At 46.9% G+C, this 14999-nt stretch overlaps 2 protein-coding genes across 7 annotated transcripts in view; one reads left to right on the plus strand and one right to left on the minus strand.

Annotated features, from left to right (window-relative positions):
- Positions 1-3981, minus strand: part of WDR59 (WD repeat domain 59) — an 86544-nt gene extending 82563 nt beyond the window's left edge. For 3 of the 5 annotated variants that reach the window (XM_022583198.3, XM_089903304.1, XM_089903309.1), the window contains exon 1: positions 3749-3890. In XM_022583198.3, coding sequence (XP_022438906.1) covers positions 3749-3802 — 54 coding nt within the window. In that variant the 5' untranslated portion in view covers positions 3803-3890. Of the gene's footprint in view, positions 1-3748 lie in introns of all 5 variants that reach the window. The other 2 variants (XM_089903305.1, XM_089903307.1) reach the window with 2 other exon arrangements.
- Positions 3982-12392: 8411 nt separating this feature from the next.
- The window catches only part of ZNRF1 (zinc and ring finger 1), a 100925-nt gene continuing 98318 nt past the window's right edge, over positions 12393-14999 (plus strand). The window contains exon 1 of one of the 2 annotated variants that reach the window (XM_022583195.3): positions 12393-13450. In XM_022583195.3, coding sequence (XP_022438903.1) covers positions 13027-13450 — 424 coding nt within the window. In that variant the 5' untranslated portion in view covers positions 12393-13026. The remainder of the gene's footprint in view (positions 13451-14999) is intronic. The other variant, XM_022583194.2, reaches the window with a different exon arrangement.

A 14999-nucleotide genomic window follows, 5' to 3' on the forward strand; every position in this document is an offset into this window, starting at 1 on the left:
AGGATGCCCACTCTTGTCACATCTATTCAACACAGTATTGGAAGTCCTAGCCAGAGCAAATTAGGCAAGAAAAAGAAATAAAAGGTATCAAAATTTGAATGGAAGAAGTAAAACTGTCACCATTTGCAGAAGACACGACATTAAATACAGAAAACTCTAAAGACTCCATCAAAAACCTGTTAGAACTAATAAACTAATTAAATAAAGTTGTGGGATACAAAATTAATACACAAAAATCTGTAGCATTTCTATACACTAATATACACTAATACATCATCAGGACAAGATATAAAGAAAACAATCCCATTTACAATTGCATCAAACAATCCCATTTACAACCTAGAAATAAATTTAACCAAGGAGGTGAAAGACATGTATACTGAAAACTATAAAACATTAATGAAAGAAATTGAAAAGGACACATACAAATGTTAAGATATCTTGTGCTGGGACTTCCCAGGTGGTCCAGTGGTAGAGAATCTGCCCTCCAACGCAGGGGACACGCGTTCGATCCTTGGTCAGGGAGCGAAGATCCCACATGCCGCGGAGCAACTAAGCCTGCGTGCCGCAACTACTGAGCCTGGGAGCCTCAACTAGAGAGACCACGTGCTGCAAACTACAGAGCCCATGCGCTCTGGAGCCTGAGCACCACAACTAAAGAGAAAACACACACGCCACAACTAGAGAGGAGCCCGCACACCACAATGAAGAGCCCACCCACGGCAACAAAAGATCCCGCCTGCCTCAACGAAGATCCCACGTGCTGCAACTAAGACCCAACACAGCCAAAAAAAAAAAAAATTAAAAAAAAAAAAGGACTTCCCTGGTGGCGCAGTGGTTAAGAATCCACCTGCCAATGCAGGGGACACGGGTTCCAGCCCTGGTCCAGGAAGATCCCACATGCCCCTGAGCAACTAAGCCCGTGCACCACAACTACTGAGCCTGCACTCTAGAGCCAGCAAGCCACAAGTACTGAACCCACATGCCACAACTACTGAAGCCTGCACACCTAGAGCCCATGCTCTGCAACAAAGAGAAGCCACCACAATGAGAAGCCTGAGCACCGCAACGAAGAGTAGCCCCCGCTCGCCACTAGAGAAAGCCCGTGTGCAGCAACGAAGACCCAACGCAGCCAAAAATAAATAAATACAATAAATTTATTTTTTAATTAATTAATTAAAATTCACTGTCTCGGGCTTCCCTGGTGGCGCAGTGGTTGAGAGTCTGCCTGCCGATACAGGGGACACGGGTTCGTGCCCCGGTCCGGGAAGATCCCACATGCCACAGAGCGGCTGGGCCCGTGAGCCATGGCCACTAAGCCTGCGCGTCTGGAGCCTGTGCTCCACAATGAGAGAGGCCACAACAGTAAGAGGCCCACATACCGGAAAAAACAAACAAACAAACACTGTTTCAGTCACACTAGCCCCATTTCAAGTGTTGAAGAGCCACATTTCCATCATCTCAGAAAGTTCTAGTGGATGGTGTTGCTTTAGAAAACTATCGCTAAGCTTTCTAAGCGTTCACACTCATCGATTCCAGGGACCACTTCAGAGTAGATGCCAAGCAGCACAGCTTCCTCACTATTAATCGGTGAAAGTAACATCTGTTTTATAAAGTAAATGACCCATATAAAATGTAAAAAAGTTTCACCTTTCAGACTGGGGTTTTTCTCTGAAAAACCTAAAAGCTTTAAATTTTTAAAATGATTTTTAAAAGTGGTGGGGTCACACCAATGAAGACCCAATGCAGCCAAAAAAAAAAAAGGTGGTGGGCTGTTTGGAAAAGTTTATTGTTCTGCCTTTTCAGAAAGGCGGTGTGAAGAGTTTTAACTTTTTCTTTCTACATTAATGAAATAGTTAATAAAATGAGTCCCTACCCCTCCCAGTGATCACCAAAATCAACTACAAAACCTTGCTAATTCACACTAAGACTCACCCTTCCAAATGAATAGAAAAATCAGAAAGAAAAACAGAAACTCCCACAAGGCAGTTAAATTACCCAATTTAGTTTGTTCTCTTACTATGACAACTGCTGTTTAGGTTTAATTATTTGATACGACTTCATAGCATCCTAATATATGTGTCAACACCCTCTCTGCAGGTCTTTTCAATTACATCTGTGTAGAGAAGTAGGGGTGAGACTACCTGGGTTTCTGTGAAAATTAAAGGGTTTGCAGATTAGCAGCTTCCAAATTAGCAAGCTCAGAGGTAGGACACATGATTCTCTTCTTAGTCCCCAGTGAAAGCAATTAACAAAAAGGGTAACAGGAATATGGTTCTTTTCCCCTGGGAGTCTGGCATATTTCTTCCTCCCAGAGACACCATGCTGACAGTGCAAAGTGCTTTAGGATCCTTTCACCCAAATGCGGTTGCTCAAATTCTCCATGGGTACTATGTATCAAGGGCAGCCATAGAGCAAATTGATGGGAAGTACTCCCCTCATGCATCTTTACGGCAAAAGAAGGGATAGGTTTTAGAAAGAAGAAACCACATCACCCCCTTATTGTAAATCCAGATTCCCCTTCAGTATAAATCACCTGCGCACCAACACAGTGCCTGGTACAGTGTGCACCTGTCAAAAGCTCAATAAACCCTTACTGAAAAAATGACTGAATGAAAGTCTGGCACACTGAAGGTATTCAATAAATTATGTGTTCGATACATGAAGAGAATCACCAACACACTGTCCTAGGTGCTGGGGAAAGGGGGGCATGATATTTATTGTAAAACGACTGTATGACAGGCTCATACAGTATGAAGCAGAGCAGTGTAATGAGCACAACAAGGCCCTGGGGCCAGACGCCTGGGTTCAAATCCCAATGCGACCACATAATGGGAGGCCTTGGCCAAGTCACTTGGGATCAGCCAAATGGGGATCAGCTTCCCTGCTGGGAAAAAAAAAAAATCTACTTATCTTGCATGGTTCTTTCATGAATTAGAAAAAGGAAATGTAGATCACTTAGCACAAGGCCCGGCATATGGAAGGAACGAAATAGAAAAATGGTAAAAATTCCTAGTAAATACTAGCGTCCCTTTGGGCTTACTATGTGTCCAGCACTGTGCCACACATTCTAAATGTATGACCTCATAAAATTCTCACAGCAACCCTATGAGGTAGGTACGATTCGCACCTCTTACAGGTGAGAAAACATGCGCAGAGGGTGATGACAGGCTAAGAGCTGAGGCGGGATTCGAACGCGGGCAATACATGCAGTGCATACTCCTATTCACCTACGGTATTTTCCACTATCCTAGCATCAGTAACCACTTAAAAGCTTAGGCGCGAAACAGGCACTTTGCATGCAGTTTTTTTTTTTTATCGAATCCACTCCAAAGACCTGTGAGGCAGGGTTAAGTCCATGCATCTGAGGCTCAAATAAGTTCTGCGACTTGCCCAAAGTCACTAGGCGCAGGGGTACCTAAACCCCCTCGCTCACCACCGTGGTCATGGGAAGCCTCCCCTCAGCGCTCACTAGCGCGCAATCTCTGCAATTCGATGTCCCCAGGGAGACCCCACTCCCGGTATCCACGAGGGGAACCCCGAAACCCCGCCCAGCCCCAAACACCCGCAACGGTCATCAAGGATCCCCTCACCCGCTTGGGTCTGACAGGTCCGGGTCACTCCCTTGCCCATCTCTCCAGCCCGGACTGGGGGTCGCCCCGCCGCCCCCAAGAATGACCCGGCAGCGTGGGGGAGGGGAACCAGGAAGGGCGCATGCTTAAAAGGCTCCATTAGGCCCCGAGCTCACCTGGGAGTCGCGGAACTCCACCACCACGTTCTCGCTGCTCCATCGCGCCGCCATCTCCCGCGCCCAGACTCGGCTGTCCCAGGCCTACGCGTTCCCACCCACGACACCCGCGTTCCCGGGTTCGGTGAGCCCCACGCAGCCCCGAGCCAGTCCAGCCACGCCCCATCCCCCCCTTCCGTCTGACTGCAAACCATTGGCTGACCCAAACACTGGCTCCGCCCCCTCTTCCCGGATTATCCAATTGCGGCACCGCGCCTGCCCCAAAACAGACACGCCCCCTTACTTCGTCACTCGGCTAGAGTCACCCACGCTCCTCGCGCCTCTGAATACACGCCCCCTGCCGCGAGCTCTGCCGGGAGTTGTAGGCCAAAGTCTAGCCACTTGTGGGCAATCCGCGAAGAGCTTGCAGGTTAAGGTTTGGACGCGGGGAGGCACCTCTCTGTCTCCTCGCTGGTGTCCTTCGCAAGGCCCAGGCCGTATATAACCAAAGCCCGACATTAGTGCAAACCAGTGGTTACCTCTTCGCCCTGAGGCCTGCCACAAAGGCATGGGAAAGAGTGAATTGTTTTATACAGTACAGCGGTGCCTGCTAAAGTATCCAAGGACCCAGGGGGTCTCCGAAGGCAAAACAATTTTCATAGTCATACAAAGAAGTTATTTGCCTTTTTCATTTTCTTTCACCAGTGTACAATGGAGTTTTCCAGAGGCTACATGATACATATTTGTAACAGATTGAACGTAGAAGCAGATGTGAAAATCCAGGGGGTTTCTGTTAAGCCAGACATTAAAGGGATTTGCCACTCTTCTCACAAAACCATTATTTTGGAAAATAGTTATTTTTTACTTACAAAATGTGTTATTGATGTGAATGCACATTGATGCTTAAATAAAATATATATTTTTTAAGTTCTCAGTTTTAATTTCTGATGTACTAGACATCTCCCACACAAAAGTTTTGGGGGGTTATTAATGATTTTTAGGAGTGTAAAGAGAACCTGAGATCAAAAAGTTGGAGGACTGCTGTGCTAGTACGGGGCATGGTGATTAAGAGGTTCTCTTTTTCAGCCCCAGCCTCTCAAATCCTGGGCTTAACTGGCTTAGCCTCAGTTTCTCTATAGAAGGAAGAAGTTTGTTTGCTTGTTGCAAGGAGTTAAGCAAGCATAGGGCCTGGAATATAGTCAACACTCAAGTGTAAGCTATTATTATTGTTGTTAATATTAACTCTATTTCTACATGCAAGTTGTTGCATGAATAGAGATAAGAAGCCTTCCTTTCCCTCCTGGAGTGTTGGATATAATGGGGAAGACAGACTTGTCAACAGGTTAGGGTGACCAACTCATGCCAGGAAGCTGCTCAATGTGGGCAAACAGAGACAGTTGGTCACTGTACAACAGATATACACTCAGCAGAATTGTGTTTTATAAAAGCAACTTGCCAGGAGAGAACAGCTTAAATGGGAGACATGACATAGCATCCTGAAGACCGTGACATTTGAGCTTTTCAGTATATTATTAGGATTTTTGATAGAGTCCACTATCAGAAAAAGTACTTCAGCATCAAAAAGTGTGAAGAGCAGGATGATGTGTTCCAAAGACATAAAGCAGTTCCCCAGTTAACACTCACGACACTGTGCTTCTTTCTTTCCTTCAAAATACACATCACAATATGTAACTCAATATTTGTTTATTGAATATTTTCAAGTTTTAGGAGGAGAGGGACCAGGTCTGTTTTGTTCAGCCCTGCATGGCGACCGCACATACATGGCACTCCATGAATATTGGTCCAATGATTAAATGCGAAAAGCATATATCATGCCCGCACAGTGCTGTCTACATCCAAAGGATGCTCTCTGTGAAACCAAAAGCAATTTCTAGAACTATTCATGGTCTTTACTTGTAGTTCTTTACACCCAGAAAGAAATACAGAATCACCAATAGTTCTCCGTAAAATCCCTTGCTTTCTTTCTCATTCACCTATCAGTTATTATACTCACACAACACAGCCCTTAAAAATTTCCTCCAGCCCTGGCCTCCACTGGCTTTTCTTCCTGCCTTCCAGTTTCTTCCCAATTCTCCATCAAAAATGCCAAAGACTGCTCTAGAGAGAAGGGCCTCAGCTCAGAGGGCCAGGAAGGGGAAAAACTGCAAGCCACGTTCAAGGGCACAGAGAGGGAAAGATAGAGAATAGTTTCTAGGTATGCTTATGCCATCACATAGGAATAAATTCATTTAACACATCATATTCTTATTTATTTGCCTGTTGCTTAGGATGTAGTAGGTGCTCAATAAATATCCACTGAATGAGTGGTTAGCAAATAGTCAGGTACAACTGTAACTTAGGGTAGGTGACAGGATGTAACAAAAAGTACAGCTAGAAAAGTTGAAAAGGGCTATTTAGGAAGGGTCCTGCTTAGGCTTTGAAGTTTTATTTTGGATAGAGAGAGATTTCAAAGCTCTCTGTCTATATATAGCTTAGTAATTCCTTTCCCACTAAAACCAGTAGGACTGCCCCTGCCCGAGCATTTCTGCAACCCTCCCCCACTCCCACCTCTTTAGTTCATTTTTGTCTAGTTCTGAAAATCTGCTTGTCATGGTTATTAGGTACAGAAAGCACTTTGGGTTTCAAATCCTTGGTTCTCTCTGTTCTCCCAGTGTCTTGTTTCTTGAATGTGAAAAAGGCAAGGTAGAATTTTTGAGGGAGGGACCATAAGCCCCTTTCTAACTGCCTCCTCAGCCCTTCTTTCCATCTCCCACCCACGCTGTCACCACGAAAGAGTAAGGATTCCAGAGCTAAGTCTAGAGCTCTCTGCTTGCTTCTTCACTAGTGTGCTCCCCTGAGATCCGCATATGAATGTCCTGAGTAAGAGACTGGAGACCATTGAGGTGTCCCTTGTCAAGCAGACCTCAACTTGCTGACCAGGCCACAGGGCCCTTATCACCAAACAATGTCTTTTCAGAAGGTCACTTGCTAGCCACACCACAGGAAGGAAGGGTATGTGGCCAACCCAGAAATCCAGGGCTCTGGCTGGCTCTTATCAGCAGCTAGCCTTGCAAGTCTGAGCAGGATCCTTTATCTTTCTGGTCCCCTGTTTCCTCTTCTGTAGAATGTGGAGTTAGCTGACCCCTCAGTCTCTCTACATCTGGGAATCTTGGAACCCTGCCCCGAGCTCTACCAGTAATTTCCCTCTTTTCATCAATCAACAAATATTTGTGGATGTGCCCACATGCTCTGGCTCCTTGCTATATGCATTTGGTTGATCATTACCCTGATTTTCTCTATTTACATTTTCTCTTTTCAAGCAAAACGATTAAAAACCTAAAGAGCTATGAGAGGCCTGGGAGAAAGTTTCTTACTTGGAGATACTCGTCCATGCCATCCCCACCCTGGCTATTTCCCAGGAGTAGGCCCTAACAAGCCATTTCCCCCATTTTCTGAACACTTCAAGTCCCAGACTTACTTTTTTTTAAAAATTTATTTATTGGGGCTTCCCTGGTGGCGCAGTGGTTGACAGTCCGTCTGCCGATGCAGGGGACACGGGTTCGTGCCCCGGTCCGGGAAGATCCCACATGCCGTGGAGCGGCTGGGCCCGTGAGCCATGGCCGCTGAGCCTGTGCGTCCGGAGCCTGTGCTCCGCAACAGGAGAGGCCACAACAGTGAGAGGCCCACGTACCACAAAAAAAAAAAAAAAAATGTATTTATTTTTGGCTGTGTTGGGTCTTTGTTGCTGCGCGCGGGCTTTCTCCAGTTGCAGCGAGCGGGGGCTACTCTTCGTTGCTGTGAGAGCCTGATCAGCTGAGAGCCTGATCTACAAAGGTGAAGCCCCTGCTCTCTGCAATGTGATGACACTAAATTTAGGTGGCCTGTGGGACCTCGAGTGGCAGCCTTTCTCAGGCAATGCCCTTGTTATCTCCTTGTGCAGTTATTCATATGACAAATTTCCCCCTGAAATGAAAATAGTAAGATACAGAGCAGGGAAAGTTCAATCATTCAGTAGCTTGATTCTGTCCTTTACATCTTAGAAAGAGGGACTCATGGCATAACAACAGGCACCCACTGAGACTTGAAGCCTCAGATTTGTTTCATTTCATCGTTTGTTTCATCAAGAGTCCTGTACGTATTTTGTTCCAAGTTTCTCCTGTGGGTTCTTGGTTTAAAGTTAACAGGTCTGGAGAGAGTGGCAAGTCATTCTGGATACTCTTTTTTTTTTTTTTTAATGTATTTATTTTTTCTACTTTTTGGCCACACCACGCAGCATGTGGGATCTTGGTTCCCCAACCAGGGATCGAACCTGTGCCCCCTGCAGTGGAAGTCAGAGTTTTAACCGCCGGACCAGCAGGGAAGTCTGCATTCTGGACTCTCTTGATGCAAGGATATCAGATGCAAGAACGGCCCCAGCTAGACTTGGGACCTCTGTTTTATTTTTTATCTTCATACTCTCACTTACCCTGGGCGAACTGCTTCGTGGCTCTCCTTCAGCTGTGAAACAGGGTTAATAAATCACTAACCCACCTACCAGAATAGTCAGGAGAAAGAGCTGATAAAATCAGCATTGACTGTAGCCAATATTTTATAATAACTATAAATGGAGTATAACCTTTAAGAATTGCAAATTACTATGGTATACACCTGACATATAATATTGTAAATCAACTATATCTTAATTTTAAAATATCTTTATTTATTTATTTTGGCCATGCTGCATGGCATGCGGGATCCTAGTTTCCTGACCAGGGATAGAACACCGGGCCCCCTGTGATGGAAGCACAGAGTCCTAACCACTGGACCACCAGGGAAGTCCCTATACCTCAATTTAAAAACAAATCAGCATTGCCAAAGCCATTTGCCTTTGCAATGTCAGTGCATAACAATGGTGCAAAACCCTGGTTTTGAACATCACCTTGAAGAATGTAGGTCTGGGGGACTTACATGGTGCCAGATGTGAGAGAGACTAGCTTATGATAGTAGATTGGAATATACAACTTAAGGGCAAATTATTAATATACAAAAAGAAATAGAGCTGTTAAGCGGATCTAATCTTTTTCACCCCGTTGGAAAGCATAGAGAGAAAATGAAATTGTCAGGCAAAGATTCCTTGATGGGCATGTTCACTGTAAAGCTTAGAAGTCCAGCTTTGCTCCTTCCAGCTGTATGACTTTTCAGTGTCCATGTGGTATATCCTTTTTTTTAAGATTTTTTTTTTGATGTGGACCATTTTTAAAGTCTTTATTGAAGTTGTTACAATATTGCTTCTGTTTTATATTTTGTTTTTTTGACCGCAAGGCATGTGGGATCTTAGCTTCCCGACCAGGGATCGAACCTGCACCCCCTGCATTGGAAGATGAAGTCTTAAAGCATGTGGTATACACTTTCTATATACCTCTATCTCTTTCTCTCTCTCTCTCTATATATATATATATTTAAATTTACATGGCTGAAATACTAAAATACAAAAAGGTATATAATGAAATGAAACATTTCCCATCTATCCTCTCACCCAGCTCTCCAGTTCCTACTGCCCACCCCTCCAAGGGACTACACTATGTTGTTTCATGTTTCCATCCAGTATCTTTATGAATATGTAAGCAAAGAAAAATATAGATCTTTATTTGGGGAGAGGATAAGTTTCTTAATTTTCCAAGTTGGAATCTTCATTAATCATTGGCCTTATAAATCATTATTTTTAATGATAATGGTGTTGATAAATCTTTCCACAGCTCCCCATCCCCTCAGGATACGGTCCATGCTCCTTCCCATGGCTCCCTGGACCCTCTTGTCAGCTTCTGAGGACCACTTCCTCTCTTTGCAGCTCTACTGCGTCTTTCAGTTCCTTTGAACGTGCTGTTCCCTTTGCTTGGAACATTCTTCTCTTCCTGAAACACAGCTAATGCCCCACCTCCACCCTGCTTTCCCTGGCTAATCTCCAACTCATCTTTTAGGTCTTGGCTTAGAATCACTGTGTCTGTGCCTGTCTCCTTCCATCAGCACCATGGTCTTGAACTCTCATAGCACTTAGTCATTCATTCATTCATTTCACAAACATTTATTGAGTGTCACGTACTTGCCAGGCACTGTTCTAGGCTTTTTTTTAATTAATTAAATTTATTTATTTATTTTTGGCTGTGTTGGGTCTTTGTTGCTGCACGCGGGCTTTCTCTAGTTGTGGCAAGTGGGGGCTACTCTTCGTTGCGGTGCGCAGGCTTCTCATTGCAGTGGTTTCTCTTGTTGTGGAGCACAGGCCCTAGGCACGGGGGCTTCAGTAGTTGTGGCTTGTGGGCTCTACAGCGCAGGCTCAGTAGTTGTGGCACATGGGCTTAGTTGCTCCGTGGCATGTGGGATCTTTCCCGGACCAGGGATTGAACCCATGTCCCCTGCATTGGCAGGCGGATTATTAACCACTGCACCACCAGGGAAGTCCCTGTTCTAGGCTTATTTACCACACTGTACTGTCACTGCCTCCTTTGATACTTCATATATATATATATATATATATATATATATATATATATATATGTTACTGCACTGTAATTCATACACCATCAAATTCACCCTTTTAAGTGTATAATTCAGTGGGTTGTTTTTTCTTTTTTGGTATATTTACAAGGTTGTACAACCATCACCATTATCTAATGCCAGAACATTTTCACCACTCCAAAAAGAAACCCAGTAGCAGTCATTCTCCATTCTCGCCTCCCTCCAGGCTTTCTTTCTGTCTCAATGGATTTGCCTATTCTAGACATTTCATATAAGTGGAATCAGACAATATAAGATCTTCTGTGATTGGCTCCTTTTACTTAGTGTTTTCAAGGTTCATTCATGTTGTAGCATGTATCAGCACTTTATTCTTTTTATGGCTGAATAACAGTCCATCGTATGGATATACCACTTTCGGTTTATCCATTCATCAGTTGATGGACATTTAGGTTAGTGTTTCTTCTGAAGCCCTATGAGAACAAGACTCTATATGTCTTTCTCACTATCGTATCCTAGAACTTAGTGCAGTGCCTGGCACTTACTAGAAATTCATATGTTTGGAATTCCCTGGTGGTCCAGTGGTTAGGACACTGCGCTTTCACTGCCGGAGCACAGGTTTGATCCCTGGTTGGGGAACTAGATCCCACAAGCTGTGCCACGCAGCAAAAAAAAAAAAAAAAAGAAATTCATATTTTGTTCAACATTAAAAAAAAGTGTTGAATGAATAGGAAAATCAAACGCTAGTTAGATGGTTACAATACTTATTGATTATATATTTATCTCCCCAATAGACATCTGTCAAGGGATCTAGTATCCTCTTTTCTGCATGGTACTGAAATACCCCACTTGTTTCTTCAGGGAGGAAGTTGGGTTAAATTTAAACTTTCTTGTTTTTCTTCAGATCACGTATTTGGATCCTAGGTGTATACAAATTCCCCATTTATGCACTTACAGATAACTTCTTGGGTATTAAAACATTCTGTTTTTGCTACACCATTTCTCATATAGAAATCTCAACTTCCTTCGGCAGGGCTTTTTGCTCACTGCCTCCCCTGCCCTCAAAAGCACTCCATGCTTGCACATAGCCTTCCTCCTGTTTCTTTCCAAGCTGGTCACACTGGGACAATCAATACCTGTGACAGATCAACCTTTCTTTTTTTGGTTTTAATATTTCTTTACACCCTGTTTTGGCTCCTTGATTTGGAAGTATCTGGAGGACATTTAGGGCAAGGAAGTCAGGCCAGGGACTGGGTGATGCTCATAGCCAGCACTCAGCACTTGAAAAATAGTTGTTGAACCAATGAATGGACGAACGAACGATGAATCAGTGAGTGTGAATATGTGAGAGATACATATTGCAAAGTGCAGACTTGGTCAGCAAATATTTATTGAGTACCTACTGTGTCGCAGGCCCTGTGGTGCATGCCAGGATGTAAACAAAACAGGGGTCTCGCCTTGGACTAGGGAGTTTCTAAAATCACTAGTTCTAGCTGTATTATTCCATTTCCATGTCTATATCTTTTCACTTTTTATCGTACATCTAATGATTTTCAGGATCACATTTTAGCTAAGAAATCTACCCATTTGCTTAAGCCCAAAATAGGAAGTTCTGATCTACTGTCAGAAAAATCTGGAGTCACAAGTGCCCCAGTGAAAAGTACCCCCGAAAAACCAAAAATCCCCCAAATGCTAAGCTTCCTGACTTTAGGGGTTCTAGGATGGGGAACCTCCGATAGAACGGACAGCACGTCCACCAGAGGGCGCTGTGGGGGCAAATTTGTGCCGGGAGGGGAGCTTGACCAGTGACCCTCAAAGCCAGGTAGGCGCCTAGAGTAATTTTTATTCTTCCCTGCGTTTCCTTCCCACCCCTCGAACCATGGTCGCCCCTCCCCCCTATAGGTGGTTCCCCTCTGAATCATCAGCTACTTTCAGGGGCTGAAAGAGGGCTTTTTTGGAAAGACGCCTTGCTTCTGTTCCTGACGCCCCATGTCTCAGGCCACTCAGTTTCCAGGCGGGCTGGGTGGGTGGGTGGGACCTCTCGGGCGTCAGAGCCCGGCGCTGCAGGGGCCGCGAAGGGGTTAACCCGGCGGGGGGGGGGGGGGAGGGGGAGGGGGAGGGGGCGCGGGCGGCGCCTGCGCTCTGCTTCTCTCCATTGTCTCCACGGCGGCGAGGAGCGCCGGCGAGCGCAGCCCGGGACCGAGCAGGGCGGTGCGGCTGGCGGGGCAGGCGGCGGCGGCGGCTGCGGCTGGAGCGAGAGCGCTACGCCACGCGACCGCGGCTTCCCGAGCTCCGCCTGGCTGCCCAGCGCCGCAGCCCGCCCGAGGCCTGGAGGGGTCCGGGTCGCCGTCCATGGTCGCGGCGTCTTGAGGCGGGGGACGCACCCGGCGCCCCCAGCCCTCCTCCGCCTCCTGCTGTCGGGCGGGCCGCCTCCTCGGGCGCCTCCCTGCGCCCGCCCGCCCGCTCGCCCGCCGCCTCCCTCCCTCCTTCCTTGCAGCTCCCCCGGCTTTCGGGGGCCCGGGGGCGGCCTGTGGCGCGCCGAGCCCGCGCCGGACTGCGCCTCTTTGGACCTTGAGGGGAAACATGCGTTTGGCTTGGATCGTTTTAAATTCTTAGTTTGGGATCCCCGCTCGCCTGCCTCTTCCGCCCGCGGGTTTTCTTTTCTTTTTTTCTTTTTATTCCTTTTTTCTTTCCCGGTCTCCTTTTTTGACTCCCTCCCCCTTTATGCTCGCCCAACCCTCCCCCCGCTGCTGAGAAGTGGGGGAGGGTCTCGGCCTCCAGGTTCCCGCCCCACCGGGGCCCGGGCGAGCATGGGGGGCAAGCAGAGCACGGCGGCCCGCTCCCGGGGCCCTTTCCCGGGGGTCTCCACCGATGACAGCGCCGTGCCCCCGCCGGGAGGGGCGCCCCACTTCGGGCACTACCGGGCGGGCGGCGGGGCCATGGGGCTGCGCAGCCGCTCGGTCAGTTCGGTGGCGGGCATGGGCATGGACCCCAGCACGGCCGGGGGGGTGCCCTTTGGCCTCTACACCCCCGCCTCCCGGGGGACCGGCGACTCCGAGAGGGCGCCCGGCGGCGGAGGGTCGGCGTCCGACTCCACCTATGCCCACGGCAATGGTTACCAGGAGACGGGCGGCGGTCACCATAGAGACGGGATGCTGTACCTGGGCTCCCGAGCCTCGCTGGCGGATGCTCTACCTCTGCACATCGCACCCAGGTGGTTCAGCTCGCACAGTGGTGAGTCCGCGGTTGGTGGAGGCCTCAGAGGGTGGAGTGCAAGCGAGGGCGCGCCGGGGCGCCCCACACCTTCGCGCGTGTGCGAAGATTTGGAGGTGGAGTGCGCAACCTGGATCTGTCTGCCTTCCCCTTGGTTTCCGAAGCCAAGGGATGAATGGGATACCCACCCTCTAGAAAAGAGGCTTTCTGAGAGGCTGCGGAGCCGGGCGTATTAGGGCTTCAGGTGTTGGTTCACTTATGGATGCCTATTGAAGTCTCATTCACTGGCATTCCCATCCTCAGGTCTTGTCTGGCTTATCGCAAGTCGGCCTCGAAGCTTTCTTTCTGCAACTGCTGCATTGTGCTTGCCTCACCGGTAACAGAGAGAGAAGGATCCAATTTGACCAAGCGGTGTCTCCTAAACAAAGGGTGTGAAAAAATTGGGGCCAAGTGGTGTTTGGATTAGGGCTCTTGCTCTTGCTGGGAGAGACGGGTGCCCAGCTTTGCCACCCTGCTGGAAATCTGTTTGAATTGTTTAAAGTGGAGCGGCTGCTGTCATAGACAGGTGTGGCCTGCTGGATGGAGGGCCCAGCCGGGAGCCTCCCTGGGAGGCTTTGCAGGACCAGGGCTCTGGTTACCCGTGCTGCATGCAGTAGCCTTGGCTCAATGACTCTTGTATCCCTCCATCTTTTTTCTCCCCCTCCATGCTAAGTGCTTGGTCTTCTGGGTATTCTGCATCTTTTTTTAACCAAGAGGTGGCATTTTATTGCCTGACTGTTGGCACATGTCGGGGGAAAGGAGGATTCAAAGAACCTGGATGAATTCATTTTGTGAACTTCTGGTGACAGGTCAGCGAAAAGCTGGAGGAGGATTTCCCAGGCTGTAACAGGCAGGGCAGAAAAGGCACTGCTCGGTGCTTCTGGAGGAAAACAGGTCTGTCTGCTTAGCTAACCTGAGAAGCCAGGTTAGGCTTCTAGAAAATTGGTCAGAAGGCGTGTGGGGCCTCTATTTGCTAATTGGCAAGTTGCAGTGATGAAGTTAACATATTCATACTCCTTTGGGAGACTTCAGAAAATTTAGATATTGTGTAGAAAAAAGATTGCTTTATGGAGGATTTATTTGTTGGATCACTGTTCTAGCTATTGTGAAATAGGGTAGACTTTTTGTATCTCTATTTCTGTAAACAGTCTTAATCTTTTTTTCAGTTCTTTAAAATAATTGTGAAATCATTTTTAGGGAGAATTAGTGACTAATTTAGGGTAACATTTGAAAGTGGCTTTCAATTGCTAGGATGGAAATTTTTTTTTTTTTGCTAGGATGGAATTTTAATCCCTGAACAGACCTCTAGATATCATTGGAGCTTCTCTGACCTGCATGCATCCAACTCTGCCCTGAATGAGATGCAAGGCATGACTACCTTTGGTACTTTTAGACATTTGATCAGCTTTAGACATCTTTTTTTTAAACATCTTTATTAGAGTATAATTGCTTTACAATGGTGTGTCAGTTTCTGCTCTATAACAAAGTGAATCAGTTATACATATACATATGTCCCCATATCTCTTCTCTC

The sequence above is a fragment of the Delphinapterus leucas genome, chromosome 20 (assembly GCF_059928025.1).
Source record: "Delphinapterus leucas isolate spDelLeu-1000000601 "Yukka" chromosome 20, BTC_Dleu_Yukka2, whole genome shotgun sequence".
In the NCBI taxonomy this organism is placed as follows: domain Eukaryota; kingdom Metazoa; phylum Chordata; class Mammalia; order Artiodactyla; family Monodontidae; genus Delphinapterus; species Delphinapterus leucas.